Raw genomic sequence first — 27,321 nt, 5'->3', positions numbered from 1 at the left:
AACCACCCTCTGGGTGGAAAACTTTTTCCTAATATCTAACCTAAAGCTCCCACCTTTGAACACTTCAAACTTGCCTGTTTAAACAGAAGCTCCTAAAACAGTAGCAAATCTGACTTGAACAAAATATCTTTTTTTCCCTAATCTGTTGAACTACACAAAGGAATATTCAGGTATCACCTTGGTTTGGTAAAGATAAAATAAGAAGCCCCTTTGTCCAGGGGCAAAACTAGGCTTCCTCTTACCTGCGAGAGGTTCTGCAGAGAGTTTCTGATGTCATGTAGGACCCTGCGTAGCTGCATCTCCACAGTGGAGGGTGGGTTCATGGCAGGAGGACGATGAGGAACTCCATGCCTTGGAAAGAAGGGGCAGCTGAAGGGGGAAAGCATGGCACTGAAGGAAGAGCCAGAGATGCTTGGGACACTGTGGGTGCTGAGCGTCCTCATGTGCTCGCACAGCGGCCTGTCCTGCCACTCCGTGGGGAGGGAATGGAGAGAGCACGTGGACCGGGACATGGCTGCTGGCATGTGCAGGGGGCAGCTCTGTACCCTGGTGGGACTGAGCTCCTCAGACAGCCTGCTGGGCCCAGCCTGGGGCACCTCTTTCTTGGAGGACGAAGGCGCAATAAACAGTGTGGATTTGCACACAGGATGGCTGGAGGCTGCCTCATCCTCACTTCTGTCATTCTCAGATGCTGTTTCCTTGTCTTCCTCCACTCGTGTGTACTTGTAGGTAAAAGAAGGAGGACTGCAGAGAGTCTCTTTTCCTGGAGTTAACTGAACATTCACAGAGGACACCACTTTGACTGGATTCAGCAATGCAGTTGGGAGAGACTGAGACCGCCTTAGAGGATAGCCGGATTCAGCAAACCAGAGTCTCTGCTTCCTCAGAAGATCTTTCGACTTAAGCAGAGTGCACCTGGCCTTGGACTCAGGTGAGTTCATTATCCTCATCTCAGCTCTTTGCAAGGCAACCTGAACTCTGTCCACAGATGATGTGGAGGAGCCATCACCTTCCAGAGACTGCATTGACTTGAGGATATGGTGTGTATGATACTGTGGAAACTCAAACACACTGCCTTCCTCCAGCAGGTCGGATTCTTTTTGCTCACTGGAAGTGTCTTTCTCATTAGAGCTGACCCCTCCTTGGACTGTCTCTGATATATGAAATGACTTGCTTTCTTGTTCTTGATTTTGTTCAGTTTTACAGTCACTAATTTTTCTGTCTTCACTCCTCCTGCTATCAGAAGATGCCCCTACCTTTCGTCTCTCTACTTGAGAGATAATATCCTCTTCATCATCGTCATAATCCTCCTCCTCATCATCTTCCTCCTCCTCCTCCTCAAACTTATCAAAACAGGGCAGTTCCTTGGCTATCGGTGTCTTCTGTTCCTCACTGTGCGATGTCACAGTTGTTTCACTGTCACAGCTGTCAGCACTGCTTCCCATGCCCTGCAAAGACTCCTGAACCTAGGAAAGATATGAGACAGCAAAGGAGTGAATGTACTGGAGACTCAACTACTGCCTTCTCAGGAGTCAGGCCAAGAGTCTAAGAACACCTTCACTGGGCATTGGGGTGGGAAGCAGAAAGAATAATGCACTCAGTGTGCAAGAAAAACGGTGACAGAGAACAAAGAAACCATAGTATCAGATACATTAGGAGTACAACGAAGTATGGCACCAAAAAGAGGTTTTTATTATTCTAAAGAGAAAATTCTTCACACATTCCTTTGATTTGATAATAAATTCAATATTGTAAAAAGAACAGAAGTGGCAAAAGAGTAAGAGCAAGAAGAATACAATGCTAGTATTTTAGGTAGTGATGACAAACAGAGAGCTGGGTCATGGTACAAAGCACTTCCCATTTATAAAAGTTCACAACAATTAAATGAAGGGTAGCATTAGGAAATATATACAGACAAGTGAGGAGAACTGCAGACTGTAGTGAAACTGTGTTACAGGACAACACCAAGAATGGGAAAGCCAGTCTGCCCATAAACAAAGCCTGTTTAAATAAAGAATTGTTGAAGACTGACAGTACCACATTAGGATGTTAATCTCAGTTGAAGACCACATCCGGTACTATTAGCCCATCCTTCCTTTCTCCTGATACTTCTTCCCCTTTTCATTCTAAATAACCGAGCACATGAATGAGGGAGTTGCTAATTTAATAGGTAACAAATGGCAGGAAAAGCATTTAAGAGAAAGGAAAAAAAGAAGAGATCTATTCATTGTAAAGCATATTCTTGAAGCTGGCCTGACTGACTGCTGTATTTACAATTGCATAAGACATTTCCCTAGGAGTATGTAGTTTCAAGTACACTCTTGGAAATTTATCATAGTTGATGCATGAACTAGAAATTTTTCTATCTCTACTTTCTGCAGTTCTTCCTGCCATTAGGACATTAATTATTAGTTCCTTCTAAAGAGATTACTTATGATGCTTGTCAGGCAACAGCTCCTTCTCCAACCATCTAGAAGATTTTAGCCATGAATGTCGTACACACCTAACATTGCACTCACTGGCACAGCCACAAATTATTGTGAAAGAATGCGCATGTTCAGATGGTTTTTCAGTTAAAGGTACTAAATGAGCAAAAGATTATAATGTTCAGGTGAAATCATGTGGGCTACATGTGTGTCCATCTGTGTCCTAATCCTCCATCCCATTGTTCAATTATGAGTAAAGCATAAGAACTTGGATGGAGAATTCTGGCTTCTTTGGTAACACAAAACCCCTCTGCAGAATACCCTATCTCAATATCAAAATCTCCCATAGAAATCTTAATTATGGAAGTCAGAGATGAAAGGCAATATGGTTCAAACTTCCTCTGAGCTTCAGAGGAAGACTATGGGTGCTACAGTCAATAATTTAACAGTAGGTGGCACTAAATTACCATACTTTTAAGAAACAATATATACTCCTCTGTATCCCCTTAATCTTTTCACAGATTCCCTTCTCCAGCTGCCAAGTTCTCATTTCCCCTAGCTGCATCATTCACCCACATTTTCTGAATTCAGCTCAGCACTTGGTCAGAATTAAGGAGTGAAGGTGGCAGAGCAGAGCCTAGCAACTCCATGGCACAAACCTCATGCAGCCTCAACATACCTTTTCAAAACAGCATAACAGAAAACAAAAACCTCTTCCCTTTACAGCCAACACAGATAATCTCCAGCAATATTCCAGTGAAAGGGTACTTAGCTGCAACATACTTTTAGTGGGCTCTTAATCAGGTTGCAACCATCATAAAGATCAGGAGTGACCAACTCTCCTCTGAGTCACCTTCTAAAATGCCTGTCAACCTCAGTGCATGCACAGCTCTGTAGAGAGCTGAACAAGTATGTCAGATGATTATGCTCTTTGCAGGAGCTCAGGATCATTTTTCCCATTATTGAGTATTCCTTCCCCTTTCTTGCTCTTGGAAAGCATTAAGCTGATGTTTAAGGGAGACAAAGACTAACACTGTCTTGGCTTTTATTTTGGTACTCAGTTGAAGAATTACTAAATTGGAAAACTCAGAATTCCAGCACCAAAATAAAAAGCAAACTGATGGATGAACAGGGTAAAAAACTTTTCCTAATAACTGCCAAATAGCTTTTAAAATGCTTGGTGTGCCACAAGGGAGAAAGAAACACATGTTAGCATAAGAAACAGTTCAGCAGATACAAGCTATAGAAATGAAATTGCTGGAGATACCCAGAATTGCATCTATTACTTTGGGCTGTGGTCTAGGTCTCAGAAATAGCTGGCCTTGAGAACAGGATGCAACTTAAGGCTCTTCTCTGGCTGACTGACAGGCCAATCAAATCATGGCTATTACTGTGTGAATGTTTTAAGAGAACCAGGAGAACAGCTCTCCAAAATATCAAATACAATGCTGTGCAAGCTGTGTATTGAGCAGACACCTAAACACCAGGCTAGAACAAAAGCTTTCCCTAAGACATGAGGTGTCTGGTCAGCATCACAGCAATTTCTGGGACTAAAATCAAAGAAACTAGAACAAGAAAGAGCATGGAAGGTCATGACCAACTAAAATTTGTCTATCTTCACAGTAAAGCTAGTGTGAAATTGTTTTCATTTTCTGGCAGTTGGTAATTAAAAAAAAAATGCAGGGGGCAGGGGAGAGAAGAACATGGGCAGTGGGAAGGCAAAAAAAGATAAAAAATGAAACAATCAGCAGAATAGCTATAATCCTTCAAGAGCTTAATCTCTATCCACTACTGAGAGGAATCGACAGTGAGAAAAGATATACCAGTAACAGCAAACAGAACACACTGAATTTAGACCTTATTCCAGTCCCAAGTACACCCAGATTAACCTACCAGAAAGGCTTTCAAATTTGAACACAGGGACTTGGCAGGTCCAGCTCTGAAAACTATGATTTTATAGATCTAGACTGACAGTCACAGTAGCAGTCAAACATCAACATCCCTACTACCCTTCCCTACTGTTTCACACTAATCAGGAGAATTTCAGCCACAGGATGAGGTCCTTACCTGAAGCTGATTGAATGGAGAACAGTCTGTAGAGTCCTCAGCAAAGCCACTGCTGTCAGAGTGCTGACTCGCTGTCCTTAACAGCTGATCTGTTTGAAATTACCAAAACCCAACTGTAATTACTTTATACAGCCTTTCAAGATCAATCCCATTCTATACAAGCTTTCCTTTTACAGCAAAGTAACATTAAATGGGTAATACAATTGCTTTACAGGTTCCACCTTGAACGAAACAGAGAAACAACTCGTTTGTTTCAAGCAAAATCGCTCGCACCCAAAGCCCTATTTGAAAAACTTCAAGCAACCATTTTTTACATTTTTCCTTCCTGTGCTGTGGAAAAAAAAACCCCTGCGGATATTGCCACCATTGGAGTTTTCCTCCCACAAAACTGCATCACTGATCAATTCAAACACAGGGAGTGGAAGAGTTGCTTTTGTGTTGAAAAGTACAGATTTGACTCCTCTCCTGATCAGGGAGATACTGAAGATCACTGGTCTCCTACCAGCCTACACCACACCACACACCCAAAAGGACAGCATCACATGGGCACAAAGGGCCATGTGGAGGACTCTGCCTACTGCTGGAGAGGGTCCTCCACTGGGTTAGCAGACAAATGCAGAACATCCCTTACACATCAATGGGCAATCTGCCAAAGCACATTCCCAGTGCTCATTTTACACACGAGATAAGAGCCTTCTGCTTGTTCCTTTCTACTCTCATTAGGTAAGCATTAAAATAGCCTAAAGAGGCTCTAAAACCCTAAGTGCTTCCCAGGAGTGATTTCCTCTGGTGCAAGCACTGCACTCACTAAGCAGCTTTGCAGGGAGATCTCAGCAAGCTCTGCAGCACACTATTGCATGTATATCGTTCCTGACTGAAGACAGGAAGCACCCAGCAAGTGCAACATTTACCTTATGGCACCAGAAACACTTTACTCAGCCTGAGGTGGGCAACAACCTTGTCTCACCTTTAGATCCCAGCAAAAGTATAAAATCTTGGAAATGGGAAGTAATTACAGTGGCCTGTAGCCACAGACCCCTGCCACCTCCTCTTCTCGAGCCTTAAGCGAGAGCTTGCTCTGCCTTCTCAAAGGCTCAATGCAGAATTTTGCCCCAGTTAAATGTAGTCATATAATTGATCCCAGTTCACAGCTCAATGCATTGGCATGCATTATGAAAACTGTTGGATATTCACAACTGATTTTTTTAGTATTAATTTTGATAAACACTTTACTAACACAGAAGTAAGTAAGAGCCTGCACAGCCTGTGAACACCAGTAGAGGCAAACTGCCCACTAAGCTTCTGTATCAGTGATGTCACACAGCTTTTAGGGAGTGCCTTTCAAATTGTGCTGCTGCTCTGTTATCATGGTAGCCACAATATCCTGCGATGACAAACAACTTTTCTACCTCAAGACAGACATCCCCACCCAACTCCCAGTAAGGACAATGGAAATTACTTCCCTGAGAACTGGATCTTATTAACTGACAAATTCACTTAATACAGCTGAAAGAGCATGCCATGATCAGCTTGCCACTACAGCTGAAGCTGGGGGGAAGCTGTTACCTTCTTCAAGGTGAATAGTCATCTAATTTTGTTGCCAGACACTTCGGCCTCCTCTGTCTCTTTTTTTATCTGGTGAATTTTAATAGAAGAGGGAAAAAAAAACACACTACTGGTGGAAACCTTAGCCTCTCTTTGGGAAGGGATCCCAAAAAGTTCAGATAAAGCAATTCACCAGTGCATGTGCTGGCATCTGTTTTCATGTGCATAAACTTCATTACTGTTCAACAGAATATTGACCTGCCCTTCTGCTTCTTTCTCAGTCAGTATTTCCTTTTCAGCTATAGAAAGGAAAATTACATCTATATGTTTTCTGAAATCAATTCTTGCACTTGTCAGAGACACAGTACTAAAGTTAAAATCAGTCTTTCAGATAATTTTCTATAGCAGAAATGGTGGTTATTTATGGACATGCTTTGACAGCCTCACAGGACAGATACCACCAGGCAAGGGATCAGCCTAGAGCAGCCATTCACACCAGCCTCATTCATCCATGGCAAGTGACTGGCACAGTATGAACAGATTCAGACTGCCTTGGTTCAACCTAAGGAGACCTATCCCCTTTATACAGTTATCCCTTGCTTTCTGTGCTACAGAGCTCCTAGGATATTTAAACATTTTAAAGCAAATCAGAAAAGACATTTTCTGAGTAGCCATCTGCTACCACACCTTACCCTGGTCCTTTGCAAGTTCTTAGGGTTCTCCACAACATCCCTATGATGTCAATGCAGTAAAAAATTATAAAGAGCTGGAATCTCTACTGAATCAGTGTGAAATAACAAGGTTTGGTTCTGAAAAAACTGGAAATTCCAACTAGTATACTGGGATATACAGATACATAATGGTATCCACCCTCTTGACAAGACTGATCCAGCCATGTAGCCTGCTCTACAGCACCTGGACACCTCTCAGATTCAAGCAAACAAGGGGAAAATAGGAAAACACTTCAAGAAAAGCTTCAGAGTTACATTTGGCTCTTGACTAAAGGGCCTCCTGGCAAAGGAGAATCTTAAGACAAGGAGTTTTCAATGGGATATGGGTCACCTCTCTTCACCTTGAGTACAGAAAATTCAGCACCAAAGGCTGGTTTATAGGGGCCAGGCTGGGATCATCCCTTGCCCTGTGCAACCCCAGGAAGCCAAATGTACCTTCTGCAAAAGGTACCACTGCACAGCACTGACTCTGCCACTCAAAGCTACTGTCAACACTACACAGAGGAAATCTTCTCAACTACTGGGAAGAGGCCAGGGGCACGATAATAACAAAAGTGTGGAAGAAGGAACCAGCTACAACAAACAAAACCAGCAGGAACAATCAAACTCCCATCCCAGTTTAACAGAGCACTAATGAAAATGCTTATTGGATTGTCATTTTAAACTATATTTTAAAAAATCAAAGTATATTTGGGCACTGAATATATGCTTAAAAAATTGTGTATTCACAGATAACCTAAATAAACTGAAAATGTTCTAAACAAAGAACGCATGATGAAGAAACAAGTCTGTGGTTTACAAAATGTGAGAGCAGATTCATCAGAACATCCCTGTCAGGGAAATGATTAGTTCACCTATTGTAACACAATAATGAGCTACCAGTGTCAGTCTCACGTCTTCTGTGTCACTCAACTGCTCACACAGAAGAGGAGAAGAAATATGTGGAAACTGTCCATAAAATTTTAATATTTGTTTCTTGTACCTGCACCATTGTGAAAGTTCTAATGCACTTTGTATTTTATAAGATAATCAATAAATTACATTCCCAGCTTAACTATGAGGTTTTTCATTATGGGATTAAATATCAGTTGTCATTTCTTTGCACACTGATCACACCATGCACCCCAGCACTAACAAAACCAGCCCAATAGGGAGCCCTGCTGCAAAAACCCTCTGAGTCCCTGGGGATTTCCTTGCATCTGGACAGATAAGCACAGACTCCCACAAATACTAAATCTGTTCCAGATGTTTTCTTCTCACTCCCCCATCTCCAATCTCCTGTGGAGCTGCACCCACAGAGAGCTATAAATACAATAATATATTAAAGACAGGAAGTGCTGATGATGTGCTTTCTTCCCTTTCAAGGATTAAATTTGCAAAACCCATAACCTTAATGCCTTAAAGGAAACAGGTCTGTGGCTACTCAAAATTTCACAGAGCATGTGGATGCCAACAACCAGACATTCACAATTTGCAGTGTCTTGAGAATACTTTTTCCTCTAGGCATTGCACCCGTATTTGTCTTGCTTTTGGGGCATTTTTTTGGAATGGAAGGTGCTGCTGTATGAGATGTCAGTAAGAATTTTGGTTTTGCACTAACAAACCTTTCTACCAGATTACTTTGCAATATGCTTTTTTATAGTGGACATTTAGCAGTGCCGTGTTTTCGCAAACTACTTGAAGCTTTTCATTCTTGTGTTCCTAAAACAACTGAGACAAGAAACATGCTTTAATTAGGAGTCTAAACAACAGTAGACTGTGTTGTTCAACCATAACAGTCAACAGGCAACCAGACTATTTCAGTAGGAAGGAGAATCTCTTTTTTTTTTTTTAATTTGAGTACTTCTTATTAAAGGCTCTCTTAATATGCCTTACAAACCGTTGTAAATTTCAGAGAAAGCATCCATAGCCCTCTGTGTAGATGTAAAATGACACTGCAAGGTTTCTAATAATCTGTACCAAAGAACACCAACCCTACTAATTGACAAAGAAATACCACCACATAAAAAAAGAAGTACAGAAGTATTCCTTCAGGGGAAGTATTCATTTGGAACAAATCTTTAGTTTATGTGTGCTTATGCAGCGTAGAGACAAAGCCATTGAAAAAAGTGGGTTTGCATAAGGATTGTCAACTGAAACCACATTGCAACAGAGGACCTGCGGCTGAATTTCATGCTGATCCCACCTCATGAGATTGCTAGCAAGAGTGGCATTTCATTCAGACACAATGGTCAGCATTTTTAATAAGTGACCACTAACTTTGGAAGCCTTCTAACTTGGTGAACCACTCTGAGAAAGCAGGATGAAAGGCCTCAGTCTCATGTTGGACAACTTGCAAAAAAAAAAAAAAAAGTTGGCTTCAGTTTTTTTTACATTTTGGGTAAGTTCTCTGTCAAATGTTCTTCCTCTTGGGAACTTGACTGAAATCCACATAGAACAAATTTTTTGCATCTCCCAGGTGAAATAAAATCCTGGTCTTGGACTAACTTTTAGCAAATGTGCAGGCATTGATACCCTCGTCAGATAAGTCATAGAAAACTCTAGGCAATGCCTGCCTGATAATAAAGTGCCACTACTAATCTGTGCAAAGTGTATTCAGAAATAGGAGGGACGTAGTGCCTGGGAAACATGACCCAGCATGACCTGCTTCTCTCAGACTGAAGTCCCATTGCTAGAAATGTTGGTACCTTTCAGCAAGTACACACAGGACCATCTCACTTTTCTTTCTTGTGTGGTGGAAGAAGAGGGTAAAATAACTACTGGGAGCAGAAAAGATGAAAACAATTTTTTTTTCCTCCCTGACTGCAGCTCCTGGTTCCTTAACTTGGTTTTCTCTGAAAAGGTCTCCCTGAAGCTGGAGAGGCCAGCAAACAGGAGACCTGCCCTATAAAGACTGCACCTCTCTTCATGTAGTCATGTAAAGCAGGTAGAGAAAGGAGGAAGCATGTCAGGAGGAAGTACTGGGAACAGTCAGAGATTCGGTTTCTGACAATCCTCAGAGGCCTATGTTTGTAGCAGAGGAGCTTAGTGAGCACCAGGCTGAGTTGTGCAGAACACTGATGAACAAGTAGCACAAGCTATCACCAATAACCAGGCATTACCATCCAACACAGTCCTGGGCACTCTTAACCACACTAATGCAATTCAGCTGACAGCTCACACAACTGTCAATTCATTTGTGCAAATGCAAATAAGACGATCTGTGTTTCTTTAGACAGGTTTTTCTGCCTCTCTTAAGTATCTAGAGATGCTATTCATGTTTCACCAAGAAATTGCACGCATCTAAGCACCTCCTTAAGCACAACAAGCTCTAGTTCCTCATTCATTAAACGTATCAGCTAGAGAATGAACTTCACTTGCCCACACTGGGCAAAGTAACAATCACAAAATAAACTTAAAAATCATCTTTATCCCCCTCCCAAGCCATGAAACACATAAATAAGAATTCGAAATGAAAGCACAAACTAAGTGAACCACAACAGCCAGTGCACAGTGTTCTCCATGTGAGGGAGTACAGTTTCCACGTGGGTGTAGACACTAGTTTTCTGTGCAGGCAGCCTGCAGAACAGAGCAGTAGTGCATAGGAAAAAAGCTGCATCTATCATGCAATTTAGGTTTAAAACAATGTAATTTCAGTTTAAATGGGTATCTTAAATTACAGGATCTACTGAGGAAAAAAAAAAAATCCCACACAATCTGAATTAACATTTCAGGCCATCTGAACTACCATCAATTACACAAAAGTGAAAACAGCCAGTGAGGTTATAGGGCTGCTGTCTTGCCTGTAATTTGGTTGCCACTTTGTAGTAATGTTCTGTGATTTAGCTAAAAAAAGACCCAGATCTTTTTTATTTCTAGAGAGAAAACAAGCTTTAAAAGCTTAAAATATCTGAATCAGCCTTTCAGAGATGGAAGGACACTCAGCAGTCTGATGTCCTCACAGAAGTTGCAGTCTACTCACCTTTCCTTGACTTGGTCACTGCTAGCTGATGTGTAGCTGAAACGTGAGGTAGATCCCCCTCTGTACTCTGGATCTATCAGGAAGAGGAGATGAATATTTTGTCAGGCTAACTGGAATACATTTCTGTGCTTAAGAATGCCTAAGCTATACACACTGCACATGCAGGAGGAGGTTTTGGTGGTTTTTTCCTCCAATTGAACAGCCTATACTGGTTGAAGGAGCAAACTGTGATCTCCTTGAACCAATTTTCACCAGGCATTCAGCAATGCTCCTGCAGGAGAACAGTGATCCTTGGGCAGCACCTCCCACGGAGAGCACAGACCTCCCCTCTGGTTACCCACTGCACGCAAAAGACCTGGAAATCACATCCTGTGACAACACAGAGCTCTCAGTTCCTCTTTGAAAAAACACTAAAATTACTGTGTGAAAATCACCTCTGACCACCTTTACAGTATTATCATTTTCCAGTCAGAACTCTTGGCCCTTCCTACGAATATAAAGAATAAGTACAATACATTCAGAAAAACGTATCGGGAGGTCAGCACACGTGGACTGTCATCTGCTGCCCTACCAACTATTTCCTGCAAGCCACCAGTCCTCCAGCAGAAGGACTCAGACCCAGCCAGAACCTATTCCAGACTTCACCATGCCACTGCTCGTGGAAATAATTCTTATGTCTTCCAGTACAGAAAAGGAAGATAACGTATTCACATCCATGCACATTTCAACTGGGAAATTTAAAACTACATAAAAATGAATCCTTTCATTCAGTAACTTTGTGAAACAGAGTCTTATTAAGAAAGCAGTTCTCAGGCAAATGTTCAAACAATGAAAAGAATATGCCTAAAATCTCAACAGAGAGGCCTTTGTTTGGTTCAAAACCTAGAATATGTTCTCTTTTTTTGCATGTGATCCAGAAAAAATCCTAATGGATCACACGCAAGTCTACATGCATAACCCCCCTGTCCAACTATCCCCAACCCTTCCCTCTTACGGGCTGCCAGCCCAGTTTCAAAATTATCATGCAATGAATTCATCTCAATTTTTTACCAACTTAAAAATGTAAAAATCAAGATACTGATGTTGATGATCCAAAATTAGTATTTGGCTAAAGAAGAGGCTATATTTGCATTGATCTCATGTGTATAGCAGCCACAAAAGCGCATTTTCCTGGTTACAAAGGTTTTGAGAAGTACTTGGCCTGAACTTTTTACCATTAATAAGTGAGCAGCATTACTTTTGCACAATAAACCTAGTGGGTTGTGTTCTTTTAGGAGACGAAGGCTGTACCAAAGGGGTAAACCCTTATTTCATCCAAGGGTGGGCTCACCAAGAAGGTGAGCCCCTCCAAGAAGGGGCTCACCATTTAAGATTAGGAAGAATTTAAGTTTGTGTGTTATTTTGGTTTTTTGGGGTTTTTTTTTTAATAAAGAACAAGAAATAATCTTACAGACACTTTAATAAAACTGGCCTTCCAGGAAGGTGTCTTGATTCTCTCAAACCCCCCAGTTTCTGATGGCTAAATTTGCAGCCTTCCAAAAGCTAAGCCTCTTCTCATTTAAATACCACCCACCTCCTGTCCTTGGCTGGGAGACAGCATTCCAACAGTGTCCACAGCACAGTGCAGCCCTCAAGCACACAGAAGCTCCTTCCCCATCCCTCCAGCCAATATTCATGCTGGTAAGTGACCTTCAGGACTGTCATTGGCCACCTCAGGAGTGGGTGTTTGGGGGAAATCCTGTCCTGACTCACTCCCACACTAGCTATCTTCACAGCCACAGACTTCCGAAGGGCACGCAAACCTCCAAGGCATTCGTAAGCCTTGGAAAGAACTTCCTTGATATATCTGTCATCTTTCTTATGCATAAGAATGCACTCCACTCCAAGCTAGGAAAAGAGGGGGAGGAGTTACTGTCACTGTTTCTAATACAGTTTATTGTTAGTGTACTGCTTAGAGACGCACAAAAATAAAATCCCACTGCCAGGAATTGTTCTAAAATGTCTTCAGCAAAACTGAATCCCTCCCTCCTAGGGATCTGTAGACAGTTGATAAGTATATACAATATTGCATAAACGAAAAATCCACCACAATCCCATCCCACATCATATGTTGTCTTGCCAAAACAGCTGTGTTTATGCCTGGCATCACTACACAAAGTGTGCAACCAAAACTTTGCAAACACATCACACTTGAGCAGAATTCAGCGAGTCTTTCCAGCCAGCTTACACTGAAGGAAAATTCCACACCTCTTTTTAATATAAACACATGTATATACATGTATATAAAATACATTAATTGTTTCAGTTTTGCCCAAGGGTACAAAAAATGGATTTCTCCTCTGAAATATACGGCAAAATGCATTACTGCTCAGTCCCATCCAATTGTGCCAATGCAAACATTTTTGCAGCTACACAACAAGCTGTATCAAGAAAATTATCTGGCTGAAAACTGAGCCAGGAAAAAGAAATAAATCAAAATGCACTGAGTTTCTTTTTTTCCCTCTCAACTGGACTAGTCCTTTGTTCTGGTTCAGTAGATGACCACACAACATGTGGGTAGGACACACTGGAATAAACAAGTGTTAGGAACCACAAGAGGCTTGATTACCTATTTTTTTGCTTAATGAGTGCCTTCAGCTACAACATTAGGTGATCTAGAAGAACTGATCATGACAATATGACACGAGGCACAATATCTTCTAAATCATCACTTCATCGTTCACTGTAAAATTCTGTGGCTTTTCTATTCACTTGCTTTCTTAATTTCACCAATGAAATCACAATATCCTTCATTTTCTGTATCTATTTCACATAGATGAAAAACTTCACTGCTGAACTTCTAACAGTCACATTGAAATGTGTCCACAAAAGCATCTACTCATTTAAGAATATAGACATAGTTCTTACAATTTGAGCAGCAAGTCTATACAGAAATTGCATTCTTGAATCTGTAGGCTATATGTTTACTAGCCTAATAAAGAAATCACTTACAGGAATCTGGGAATTAAAATTCCTTTGGGACAATTATCAATATGAAAATGGATATCTGCATACATGAAGATGTTAAAGACACCTCTCACAGACTTTGTAATTAAGCCTTGCCAAAAGTCATGTCACAGCAACCTTCAATGTGCTAATTTCCAGAGAACAAATAAATCAACTTAGAGTAGATTGTAATCAAAACCGAAAGTTGCACAAGATGAGCACCTCATGCTGCACAAAAGCCCCTCCTCTGTTTCACTGCAACAAAACTCTTGCATTATTCACAAATTTATCTTTAACAAACATCAATCAATAAACTGAATTTACTTCTAGACAACAAAAGAAATGATTTCTAGTTAACAATTTCAGTAAAGTAAAAATTAAACACACAAGGTTTTGATGCATACAAAGCCTAACCTAGATTTACTTACACAGGGAAACCTTTCCAGGAGTTATGCCAGTGATAGCAATTACCTGAATTTGATTTAAAAAAAAAAGAATGAGAACTTTCCCACTGACTTAGAAACAACAGCAGCAGCAACAAGTTACCTGATTATCAATTAGAGCAGCCTGCAACTGCTGAGAAAGTGCGACACCCAGAGAATTTAAAGTATTCCTGGAGAAAACACTGTCAACTGCACAGCAGGGAACATTCCTGTCTGTGCGGGCAGACAGGGAGTTATGTAAACTGTATGCACAAAGAAAGTCACGTATCTTCACCCACCTCTTCCATCTCAAAGGAGTCCTTCTGCTGCAGCATTAGGTTCACTATGGACGGGTTTGCAAGGGGAGCGCAGGGATCCCTCCCTGGCGATGCCGTGCACAGTCTCTGTGTCAGGACACTGCTGTCGGAGGTACTGGAACTGCTGCTGAGGCCTGGCGAGTCCAAAAGACCGGGCTCTTCGCATGCTCTATCCTGGGCATTTGCCAACCTGCCCCCCTGCCCATCAGCTGGAGGCGCAGAACCCTCCTGAGCACCATCAGCCACAGCAGGGAGGTGCGCAGGTCTCTCTGCGTTTGCAGCCTTTGTCTGACTGCCGGCTATCTCCTCCTTTACAGGAGCCAAAAAAGAGGGACAGTCTTTCTTTTTAGGACATTTTGGCAATTTAGATTCATTTTTAACATCACTTTCCTCACTCCCTACTTCAGCTGGACTTTTCCCTTTTTCAACAGGTGAAGGACTTGAGGAGCTGCTGCCATCAGCTTGCTGTGTGCCACACAGATTGAGTTTTGACAAGGTCTTCATTAACCGACTGGCTGTGTTGCTGCGATTCAGAGGGGGAGGGCTGGATGCCTCTTTGCTGGAAGACACTGAATTCATACTACCAATTTTCTGCAAAGGAGTCCCAGAGACTTGAGAATACAAAGAAGAAAAAGCATTGGCCACAGTAGTAAGCACTTCAATCTGACGAAAACGACCTGCACAGGAACGAAACACAAGGCATATCTGAAGAGGGAATTTTGATCATAATCTCTGCCCAATCCCACAAACCTCCTCCTACTTTTATCAGGTGCCTCTAAGGCTGAATGAACATTTCCTAGACCTGTAAGGTGAAAGTCATACCCTACTATGGAAAAAAAGAATCTCTACTAAATGCGCAAGAACGGCATGCAAAGTTCTCCCAAATTAAATCAGCGGCATATGTGTGTGAATGCAAGTTTATTTACAAAATGCTAGAAAGGAAGTGTTACTCACATTGCTCTCTCCAGCTACAACTACAGCTATGCCCTCATTTCAGCAGCGCTCATTACTGATCCAACACAGCTCTTGTCCAAGTCCATAGAAATACTGCCCCAGATTTCAACAATGACAAAAATAGGTCACTGCCACCCACAAAAAAAAATCCCACCCAGTGACTGAAGAACACTGAAACAGAGGGATATTGCTATTTGTTTCAGTGTTCTAAAGCTGCAACAGAATAAAAGATGAGAATGATACAAACCAGAAGGCAGTGTACCTTACAGGATGCCTTTTATTTCCCTTCCTCCCTACAAACCCTTCCACTCACCCCAAGGAGTACCACCCTGGTGGTCACCGCTTGCCTATTCAAGACCAAGCAAGAGTTTTATTATGAATTCTAAATGGAATGTTGCCTTTAGACTGTAACAGAGTTTTGCCAGAATACTAGATACACACCTCTTTTGGGGTTGTTCACATAGTTAATAAACACATAAATAAACTGTGCTTCAAAAACATACTTACTTGTTAAAGCAAAACTTGGATTTTCCACTTCCATTCGCTGTATTTGGGCATTCAAAAACACTTTGATATCTATCCCTCTGGCAAATGATGATGAATTAAAAAATCTCGCTGGAATTTTGGAAGCAATATCTGGTTCATCTCTTCCAAACCCGAGGTTATAGAGCACTTCTTCAGGATCTTCCTCATAAAGCTCCAGTAATTCAGAAACACTAGACAAATGAAAGATGTTAACCATCTACATGTCTCCTCTTAAGATCCAGTCCCTTCTATCAAACTCAGCCCAGTAACCACTTTGGTTTATTGAACTTTTGACTGCTAGAGCTCAGACTAGTTTTGGAAATAATTGTGGAGATCTCTGCATCCAAAGTTTTTGTTCCCATTAATGAGAGCCATTGGCCCAGACACATCACAGTTCCAATCCTGTAATTTCTAAAATCGGTCCTATTCTGCAGAGCTCAAACGTTAAAATGCCATTAAAAGTTCAGGCATTTTTAATGTTTGGGTCCATTTGTTAGCATTTACTGAAAACCACAACAAAAGACAAACAGAAGTTTTCCAAGCAACCAAATGAAAATTCCTTTCTCAGCTACTAAATGCAGCAAGGCACATAATACAAGCCAAGTCCTTTTAACTGAGCAACAGACCTTTTAAACATAGTTTTACCTTGAAACAGTCGCGCTGCTTTTTCCAGAGCCGGTAGAGTTCATACTTCTCCCCTTCTGATGGAACTGCAGCCTCCTGTCCTTTGCCAGTACACCATTGCTGTCAACACAAACAGAGAGGACCTCTGTGATAAACCTCTTCTGTTCAGGCACTTGATTCTCTGTCTCTCTGGAGAGCTAACCTGCCAGCACTCCCGAATTTCTCTTTTTCCCTTCAGTGTTATCTGGTTTATATTTTCCATGTCATTTATTGAAATACAGAAACAAAAGCAAACCCTGGGCCACCTCAGTAAAAACGTACACAGACAGTATGACTTTGAAGGCAAATGCAAGCTGAGAAAACAACCCCTGATCTGCCCTTGCTGCCCCACCCTCCCTGTTCCCACCTCCTCCAGTAAGGAAGCCCAGCCTCAAGTGAGCTGTCCTTGCCCTGCCTTTTCCTGCCTCCCCTGGGCCACTGCCTCCTCCAGCAGGACCACCTCTCCATGCAAGGCCACCATCTCCATGCCTCGGGTACCCTGCTCACCCCAGGTGCCCAGACCTGGCTGGGGAAACTGAAGAGGCTCCGGGCATGGGGAAATGAAGCAAGATGAGCTCCTGCCCACACTGCTGGCCAGTCTCTTTCCCAATCCCAAACTATTTCTTCCCTGCATCTGGAGAAGCTGCCTGAGCACTAGGTAGTCTCCTGGGTTGAAACATACTTTTCCTGTTAATCTCTCTGAGGAACAAACTGCTTCCCCCCCGAACAGCCACCAAGAGACCAAAGGTGGAAGATGATTCACCTAAGAATGTATATTTATTTATGGAGCCCAGCTCAGGAGGAAAAGAGAGGATGCTTTCCACAGGGGCTTTCCACAGGGGCTGTGCAGTATTCGATGAAGTCTCAGTGGGGTTTTAGTTTCAGCACATTTTATTTAGAAGCTCTAACCATCTCTCCTCTCTCAAAGTCTTTTTTCCCACTCTCAAAACACATCTGCTGTGACAGGAAAAACTAATTTTTCCTTGAAATTTCTGAAACTGTGAGCAATCAGTGAGGCAAAGAAGGTAAATCATGCTACATTGCTAAGATTTGTCATTTCTCTGTTTTTCTCCTGCTACTCCAAAATCTATGTCAGGTCTGCTGAAAGAATATAATTTTTTTTTTTCTGCACCTCCTAACAACTCTTTCTGTTATCTGGATCACTTCCTTCACTCTGATGTAAACAGACACAAGCAGAAGAGCTTTAGCTCTGTGGTATCCCCCATGATTTCCACTGCCCATTCTCCCCCCTGACCTTCAGTATAAATATTCCTCTGAAGTAAACAAACACAAAGAAAAGATGTTTACCATGTTTCTGTTTGGGTATCACTCCGTAGTTGATTAGCTGTAGAGAAAGAAGAAGTAGTTATATCCAGACCTCTTCAGAACTACACTTCTCATAATCAGTATGAAGAAGCAGACAGTGAGCACATTTACCAACAGTCCTGCATAAACCAGATTTTACTTCTTCCATATAAATGTGATTGTCAAGGGTTTTTAGTATATGGCTGATATAAAAATGATCTGCTTTATTAAAGCTCTGTTTAAAATTAAATCTCATATGGGCACACGTTTACTTCCTGTCATTAATCTTATTACTTGAAATTCAAATTGCGATAAGCTGGTAATTATTATATAAACCATTTATTGCTTTGCAACTGAAGACATGATTCCCAGCTGCAGGGCTGTTCCTGGGTGGGAAGGGGAGGAGGACAAGCAGGCATGCAAAAATTGCTCCAGTTGAGAAATTAAAGAATATAAGAAAGGCAGCTGGCCCCACGGCCAGGTGCTGAGATTATTTGTTCATCTTTCATCAGCAAAGTGGGGCAGCACCCTGGCTGCCTGAGCTGTGCAATACATGGACCAGACCTCAGTGAAGCCCTTGGTGCTGATGGGGCCAGCAGACACTGACAGGACAGGAGGGATAGTTGACAGGGCTCAGAGTTAATAGCCTCAGGAGGGAGGCTGTCTGCCAGGTACCAAACACCTGGTCACCAGGCTGACAGGGAAGTCAGCACTTTCTACAGCTGGATCACATGGGAATGTTCCAGGCAGCATTATTCTTTCAGAACTGAACTTCAGACTTAAATTATGGGTTCTCCAAAGAGGCAACTCAGCATTAACAACTTGCCCCATTAGACAGGCAAAGAGCACGTGTCTGTTATAGCAGCCCTCAGAATCAGCTATGAAAAGAGCAATGTCACACACTGCCAGGAAAACCCTGCATCTCGACCTGCTGTGCCAGCAGGGTAAAGTCAGCAACCATGAGTAAAACGTGGAAACCTCTCAGCCTCTCTCTTGGTTTCAGAGACATCACAAAGAAATGTATGCAAAGGAATGTATGCAAAACACAGATCCCACATCTCTTCTTTTTAATATTCCTGCCTATAATATGAAGGTAAGCCTATCTGTAAGGATTATCCAGTGACTAAGTTGAACAGCTCAGCCATGGCTTTTACTAGCTCAGCAGTGGGCTGGGGTTACAGGTCCCTGCCCAGTGCCCTCTGTACCATTCACACAGGGCTCTGGCTTGCATCTGGACTCAGGCAGTCATGGCTGCACAAGGACAGGCCATTCATCCCAGCCTCAAAGGGGCTGTCTGTCTGGCAGGGCATGCAGCCCTGCTCCAAGCAGCTCTGTTGTCCCCTTGTTCTTGGATGGGAAGCAAAGCCCAGCAGAAACATCTGCATCGTTACCCAGAAAAATCAACCAGCAATTCTAGTACTGGGATCTTTTCATCTGAACAAACTAAATCACGCTAAAGACCCACAAAAACCAGCAGTCCTTGGAAATTATACGGAGAAAAACTGAAAAGAAAAAAGTAACGTGATGTACTAAAATCCACTGATTGTTGTGTTTTTAGTCATAGGCTCAGACCCCTGCATTATCATTACACAGAAACTTTTCCTATGAAATCTTTGTGCTGCAGGCAATCTAACAAGTGGAAAAGACTGTCAATAGGAAAATTTATTCCTATTTAATCTATTGCAATAGGAGACTAATTTACTGCTTTTCCATCATTATCAGATCAAGATCAATACCAGATATACTTTTTTTCCCTTAGAAGTCTTAAATCTTTAAAAATTAAAGATATTTCCTTCCTCCAGGCCTTGTCCCACTACTCTGACACTACTGGCAAGACTAATGTGGAAGGAAAGGGCTTTCTACTATACCAGTCCTGGCACTTAGCAAAAGCTGTAATTCAAAAACATTAAAAGCTAAACTGGAGTTTTGCCTTTTTTTTTAAACACTGAATGCAGATAATGTCTTATATCCCCTGTCCTACAGATAACCCCAGAACCTGGTTGTGAGACATTTTTTTGCTATTTTACAAGATGCTGCTGTTAGAACAGAATCCACAGTGCTTTTACTAGCTGGTTTATGGACACCTCTAATCTATGATCAACATCAAGGCTAGAAGTCTCTTTTACAAAGTCCACGGGGAACAGCCACATCTCCTTCCCCTTAAAAAAGGGAAGAGAAAGAAAAGGCAAGCAGCTAGTAACAGCAGAGTGTATATACTGGTTGATCCAAAATACTTACTCAGCTATGGTGCTTTTCACTTTTAAAAGCACTTAGATCTTAATGGGTTTGCCTCGTGACAGAATTTCACTCCTCCTTTCGGAAGCTCGAACATGCCACTCCCAAGGGATTCAGTGGAAGTTGGGCACTCGACCTTGGTAAGTGCTCCAGGCTGGCCTGTCATTGTGGGTATTGAAATGGGAGGGCAGAAGCAAATTCAGAGCTGCCTCTAACCTTTGGGTCAGAGACCCAGAGTGTTTAACTCTAGCAATAGTCTAAATAATTTCAAAAAGCGAATCTTCCTGCATTTTTTGTGTGCTTCATCCTGCTTTTCTAGCCAATGCTGTCCTTCAAAATAAAAATCAGATGACTGAGTATAATTTTCTTTGCTAGAAAAAGAGTCATAATCTGCCACACCCACCTTCGGCTCCCAGGGATAAGTCATCTTCAAAACTTCCTCCATTTCTCACCAGCATGCCTGAAAACACACAGTTAGCAGTTCAACAATTACAATGCTCCAATGTTTTCCTTCCAGCTGCTTATCTAAAGACATTAGCAAGACACTTCATTTGATACAAGAAATAACTAGACTTTATTTACAATCCCTGCATTACTCATGCAATTAAAATGCATTAAGAAGCAAGAAGTTACATTTCAGAACACAGCAAAATGATTTTGAAAGGGAACAACTATGACACCGCTTTGGTTTTGGACTCAGAAACACTTCCAAGTCAATGTGTGAGCAAATTAACTCAAGTGGGAACCTGGAGGTACCACTCAGCACACCTGTGCCTTCGGCTGCTGCGTTACCTATCCTCCAGACATCTTACCAGGAGAATCCAGAGTCCAGCAGGGGCATTCCCCTCTCACATTCCTGTACCAGATTAGGAGCTGAAGTGAAGACTCCAGGCACAGCTAGTATTTCTTCTTCACCCTGTCACTACCTGCACATTTCCACTGTACTTTGAACTTTAGTATTCAGACCTGCTCGGATAGTAAAATTTTCAGGTGTGGCAACCACAGTTATTAGAGGCAGAGACTGCTTAATGCTCACCAGTTTGGAGACAAAATCACCTCCCTGTTTTGCACATCTGGGAGTTTTTTGGTTTTTTTTTTTTTTAGATCTTACTAATATCTCCAGAAAGACTTATTCAGGTTATTTTCCCCTTTCTCCAGTTTCTCAGACACAATTGCTCTGCTGTGGGAATAACTCTGCAACACTGACCCGGCTTTGGTTTGCTACTAAAGACACCAAGTCTCACATGAATGTCCTTAAAAACACAGTTTCCAGCAAAAGAGATTTCAGTAGGTAAAGCCCTTCCTTACCCTTCAACAGAGGATTGCTTTGCTCATCCAGGGAGGCTCCCAGAGGCGTTCTGAAACCACAGAAGAGATTAACACTACTTAAAAACTTGCTGCTTCATGTCCTTCCTTACAGCATGTAACAAGCTTGTGATAGCAGCGGTTGTCCCTCCCTCCCTCCTTCCCTCCCTCCGCCCCCAGAAAGCACAAACATCTGACGACTGGCAATAACTTCCTAAACAACCCCCAGCCCTCTAAATAAATACACCTTGCAAAGAAAAACAACAAAACATCATAACTGCATAACTGCAAAGCTCAAACACCTTCAGGAGCAGCAGCCCCTGCTGGGGAAAATGATGGACTTCTCAGCAAAACACACAGAAAAAACAAGCATGAATTTTTGAATGGATTAATTCAATCTCATTTATGCAGCAAAAACTGTTGCCATTTTTCAACACATTTAAAACTTCTTGGAGAGAGGGGTGAAAAGATGTATTTGATGATCAGGAAGAATCAAGATAAAAAATCTTGACAGCTATGTTAGCTATCACTTGCCAGTTCTGATGCCTTACAGGCTGTTCACACTAGTTCTTTTTTGGATGACCCCTCCCATAGCTGTTGCCTGAAGGGCAGGGGATTTGCCCAACCTCATGGTGCTTGAAAGGAGCAGCAGAAGCCTCACAAATGACAGGTCCAATCCCACTCTGGGTTCACACTGTATTTGTTGACACTAGCTGGATGTTTCCACATCTTGTCTCTCAGACATGTTTAACCAAAGTCTTGTCACTTCTAAGTAGCATAGCATTAACTTTCAATGCTCAAAACAAATTCAGAAATATAATACCCATAAAAAAGGAAAGGCAGATGATTTATGCACCTACATTATGTATGTTTCATTTAGATTTTTAATTAGACAAACACATAAACCTGCCCGAAGACCTGAAAGTAAACAGTGCTCTGATACAGTATTTATTTTGGTGCCATAGCCAAATTAAGCAAGGAAAGTTTGCATCTGCTTTCTAACAGACCTTACACTTCACAACCTTATTTCTCTTTCCCCTCTGAAAAGAGCTCGCTCTCTCCAGATGCAGCCTGCTGATATGGAGCAAGCTCACTTCAACACGCCTTCCGCAAAGCAAAGCAAAGCAAAGCTCCACCGTGGTGGGACTCCAAGGCAACCAGCCAGAGCATCCAGGTGCATAAGCACATTCCAGGTGACAGGACACACTCTGCTGAGGCTCAGATCTCCTGCATTTCTGGATGTCTGTCCAGTCAGAGTCTGAAAAATCTTAGGCTATATGGTCTAGATCTGTCAGGCTACAAGAAGCCTTATGTTCTGAGGTTATAACTATGCTGGATGTTTACTCCCTGGCCCTGATGGGTGCGCTCCCAGTCTTCTCCCTCTCCTTCCCTGGTGACTCCCATGCCTCTATGTTTTCAATGTAGAAATTTGCTGGCATTGACTTTGACAGCCAAGGTCAGTGCTGCATGCAGTGGCTGGCAGAGAGCAGTAAAAGCATCCATCAGAGCTGGCATTTTCCTTTTGAAATTAAGTCTGTCACCATTACAGCACATTAGCAGCTACCCCGAAAAGCATCCTTGTCAACCACCCCTTGCTGCCCTACCTGCACAGCTGCCATACACCCCTGCCTTTGAAAAACTTGCTCTTAAGAACTAGACAAAACATGAGTTTAAACAATGGAGAAGTACTCCACAAAAATCCTTCCGGACAACAGCACGGATAGCTCTGCCTTTCTGCACCAGGCTGTCCTCCAGCAGCAAGGCCACAGCTCTGTGTCAGAGCAGCCCTGTGCACCTGGGAATGTTAGGGCTGCGGGACCCTTCCCCTTGCTGTGCCCCCAGGATGGGGTCTCCCTGCCTCACACAGCCACAAGGCTTCCTCTCATCCCAGAGCTTTGTTCAGCTACCAGTTGTGATCAGGTGGTCTCTCAGAACAAGACAAGGGTTTTGCACTGTGCTGTGGAAGTGTTTAAACCTCAGCTTTTAAAACCTTATCTGGGCAGAAGCCATGTTTATTTTAAACTTGAAGCAAAAAATCTCTTCTTTCTGAGGCATTTCAAGAACTCACTTCCTGCATATCTACAGGAGATGGCTCCTAGATACCTCCCACATCCCCTGTATTACTGGCAGAGTTTAAATATATTCAAAATCAAAATAACACACGTCATCATAACAGTTGACAAAAATTCCTTTATCTATCAGTATAATACAAACACTTGTGCTTTAACTTTTAGGAGCTTTCTTATTACTTTAAGATGCCTTTTCAAAGTACTGGGGAGAGAGAAAAAGAGGCCTTTTTCAAAGGCATGCAATTCCCAAAACGTGAAAGAACCAGAGACTTTCAGTAACATCTGACATTTTTTATGCCTCCATAATTCTAATCACAGTATGATTAATACTTGCTTTTTTGCTTTTGGGGTTTGCTGCTAGTTATTTCTTTACAAAACCCCCAAAACAACAAAATGGATATCTATCAAGGTAAATAACATGGGAAATTAGGAGCCCTCCTCTCCTCTAAAGCAGATGTGAAACAGAGATGCCAAGTAATAAAAGCCCCAAACCACTAACATAAGTATCAAAGGACAGCTACTAATTCTTTTCATCCATATTAGAACACTACTGATGCCTTTAGAAACAAACAAAGGAATAAAACTTACAAGCAGATCTATTTATGCAGTGGGTTGATATTAAGGTTTTTTGTGCTGCTGCCAACTCAAACCAGAAAATGAGATTTTAAAAGCGACAATTTTCTTCTGGTTTCACAAACACATACAGAAACTCAGAAAATGTGAAGGACTACTTTTAGAAAACATGTAACAGAAAAAATATTGTATTCAGTAACTGAATCTTCATTTGTAGTAATAGCTACATGGTAACTTGTTATGGAGCTAACTTGTAAGAATAAGATTGTATCATGAACCAGAAATAGCAGCTCGGTTTGTGTATGCTCACACTTCTTAGCAATCAAACCTTGACAGCAAAACCAGTGTTAATTAACAAGCAAGAAATTTCAGGGAGAACAACTTACAAATCATAAATTTCCCAATCATTATTTTTAAACAAAACACTGTAGTATCTGCGGGGCTATTCCATTGTCCTCTGTTAATGCTGTCCTCTTTTCCTATGTACATTGTTATTCAGGTTTCTATACATACAATCACTTAGAACACTGCAAATTGAATTATCACTTTTCTGCACAGGCTAGCAACTGCTTGCATGTACATCAGGCACAAAAAATTAAACTATTGTGCTGTTTAAAACACAAGGAAGTGTGCAGCCCCTCACAGGCAGCTGGGATTGCATCTTCCAGACATGAACCACAGACGCTGGCACCCTGCATGCCGTAGAGCAGAGGCTAACTCCTGGCTGAAGAGCATTGCCTAGGAAATCTGATTTTAAAAGTCCTTCTGAGCAGAACACAAGATTCCTCTGAAAATACTTACAATAGTAAAGAGCTGTACTTTAAAAGGCTACTGCGCAAGGAGAGCAACAGGTTTCACAAACGTGAATTACCTAAATTTGTGTTTCTCTATTAGCAAAAGAGTTAACTTTTGCTTCATTTGTTGTTTGTAAAACAAGATTCCCTTATTTTGGGAATCAACCACCAGAGATGCAAACACATTCCACAGAAATGTGTGGTGCCAGTTTTAACAACAGATAGTTACCAAAGCACGGGTATGAAGCTGCAAGCTTTGTGTTAGTACTCAAGATTTTTGGCCATCTATTAGATGTTCATGTTGTCAGTTTGCAGTTTTGTGCTATTCCTTAAATTCTGTATGGAAATGTTAAAGACTACAGGGAAGGTTCTAGACAGAAATCCTGCATATTTAGACATAGTGGCAGTGCAGCATTAGGAAGAATATCACCCCCAATGGCCTCCTTCCCCTCCAGTCCTCACATTTTTTGCCCTCCCCACCTAAAAAATACTTCCAAGAAAGCACTGAGTTCGTAATACTGATTTTAAGAAAACTGTTTAGTAGACCAACAGGACACCAGGTCTGAGGTAAAGTCAGAAAAAGCTTCTCCCATTCTAGCATTTTGGAAGAATGGTCTGTCAGGTCTGAACATTATATTTCAGGGATTAGTACAATATCAAGCCTGTAGCTGCCTATAGCCTATCCAAGGCACAGCCTATAAAGATCTGAAGAAAACTATACGGAGGATCCTGTAGCTAAAAAACAACCCACACTTCAGTTACAGAGTAAGATCAGCCAGTTGCTTACTGGATCAAGAGATCACAAAGGCACAACTAATCTCAGTGGTAAATTCTTGCCTTAATGTAGCTGTTCTTAAAAGGAGAAAGAAACCAGAAATATCAAATAGCAGAGGTCTTAAAATGGCATTGTCAGCTACTGGAAAGCTAATTGTTAGCTTCTTCCCATCAACTCTGCCTCCAAGGGCTGACAGGACTGAATGAAGAAAAAGACAGGACAAAAGCAGCTGATGGACAGGACAAATGCTACTGATGTAGCATTTGTGCTTTTAGATGACTGAGTATGAAGAAAAAGTAATTCCATCAATACCTGTTCTAAACACCAAAGATTATTTTGCAACAGTAATAGAAACGCAGAATACATATACCATGCATCAAGTTAAGGATAGAAGACATTAAGAGACTCAGATAAATCAAGTTAGTCTAAACTGTGGCATCACTCCTGAAGGCCCGTAAGCACAGAGGCCATGCCGCGGAAGCACGGTTTCTTGAAATCTGCACCAAAAACCAGGCAAGGAAACGGTGGAATCTTTAAACTGGAGCCCCTCGAGGAGAACCACTGCAGTTCCAAAGTAACGCTGCCTTCCTGACCCTCTGCTGAGTTCCTCCCCCGGCGGCTGAAAGCATTAATGATTCGCCAAGGAGAGAAGCGCCGCCGAACGCCAGCTCCCCTGCGGCCACGCGAGCCCGCGGCGCAGCTCCGGCGCAGCCCGGCCGGAGGAGCGGCGCTGCCGGGGCCGGTGCCCGCAGCGCTGCGCGCCCATGCCCGCCGGGGCCGCCCCCCGCGCTCGGCGCCGCGGGCTCTGCCCGGCCCCGCTGCCGCAGCGACCCGCCGGCGGCAGCACCCACCTGCAGTCCTTCAGCCATATCGCGATCTTCTCGTTGGGAACGCTGTGGCAGCCTTAGGGGCAGAGCAGGAGAGAGAAGCCGACAGTCAGTAACAGCGAGGCCGCCCCGCGGGGGTCCCGCTGGCCCGCGGGCTGCTGCCCCCAGCACTGACCTGCTCCTGCGGCCAGCGGCAGCTCGCCGCCGCCGAGATCCTCCTCCTCCTCCTCTTCCTCCTCTTCTTCCTCCTCCTCCTCCTCCTCCTCGCCGCGGGCCGGCGCCGCTGCCGAGAAATCCTCCGCTTCCGACGCCTGCCAGGAGTCGCGGCTCTTGGCCCAGGCCTTCCTCTTCTGGGTCGCCCCTTGCCACTCCTCCGCCGCCGGGGGCTGCTCCATCGGGGCGGCGGCGCCGGCGGGGGCTTCACGCCGGGAGGCGAGTGCCGGAGAGAGCCAGCCTGCCGGGCGAGAGGAGATGTGCCGTCCGTCCGCCCGTCCGTCCGGGGGCCGCGAGGCTGCCCGGGGGCGCGGAGCCGCCGTCCCTGCAGCCCCCGGCAGCGCGGCCGCCCCTCCCCGCGCTCACACGCCGGCCGGCCCGCCCCAGACCCGGCCACCGCCGGCCCCCGGCCCCGCAGGTGTCCGCCCCGGCCCGCCGGCGTCCGGGGGCAGCGGGCGGGCAGAGCTGGGGCGGCCCGGCTGCCGCCGTACTCACATGTCGCGCCGCGGCGAGGCGGCGGCGGAGGCTGCGCCCGCCCGGGCTGCGGGCGGCGGCGGCGGCTCTGACTTCCTCATACCGCTGCGGGATGAGAAAACTCGGCGGCCACGTGACGGCGGCGGGGCCGGCGG

The 27,321-nt window shown here is 43.3% G+C and overlaps 1 protein-coding gene across 3 annotated transcripts in view; it reads right to left on the bottom strand.

Annotated features, from left to right (window-relative positions):
• The window catches only part of ITPRID2 (ITPR interacting domain containing 2), a 40,196-nt gene extending 12,879 nt beyond the window's left edge, over positions 1 to 27,317 (bottom strand). For 2 of the 3 annotated variants that reach the window (XM_038142407.1, XM_038142408.1), the window contains exons 1-12: positions 27,188 to 27,317; positions 26,655 to 26,933; positions 26,504 to 26,555; positions 21,445 to 21,494; positions 20,540 to 20,596; positions 17,905 to 17,941; positions 16,579 to 16,677; positions 15,916 to 16,124; positions 14,437 to 15,131; positions 10,731 to 10,803; positions 4,494 to 4,582; positions 243 to 1,466 (exon numbers count right to left, since the gene is read on the bottom strand). In XM_038142407.1, the coding sequence (XP_037998335.1) occupies positions 243 to 1,466; positions 4,494 to 4,582; positions 10,731 to 10,803; positions 14,437 to 15,131; positions 15,916 to 16,124; positions 16,579 to 16,677; positions 17,905 to 17,941; positions 20,540 to 20,596; positions 21,445 to 21,494; positions 26,504 to 26,555; positions 26,655 to 26,874 (2,805 nt within the window). In that variant the 5' untranslated portion in view covers positions 26,875 to 26,933; positions 27,188 to 27,317. Of the gene's footprint in view, positions 1 to 242; positions 1,467 to 4,493; positions 4,583 to 10,730; positions 10,804 to 14,436; positions 15,132 to 15,915; positions 16,125 to 16,578; positions 16,678 to 17,904; positions 17,942 to 20,539; positions 20,597 to 21,444; positions 21,495 to 26,503; positions 26,556 to 26,654; positions 26,934 to 27,187 lie in introns of those variants that run through there. The other variant, XM_038142409.1, reaches the window with a different exon arrangement.
• Between the last annotated feature and the right edge of the window lie 4 nt (positions 27,318 to 27,321).

This window comes from Motacilla alba, chromosome 7 (assembly GCF_015832195.1).
Source record: "Motacilla alba alba isolate MOTALB_02 chromosome 7, Motacilla_alba_V1.0_pri, whole genome shotgun sequence".
Taxonomy (NCBI): Eukaryota; Metazoa; Chordata; class Aves; order Passeriformes; family Motacillidae; genus Motacilla; species Motacilla alba.
This window is presented reverse-complemented; position numbering and strand designations above follow the sequence as displayed.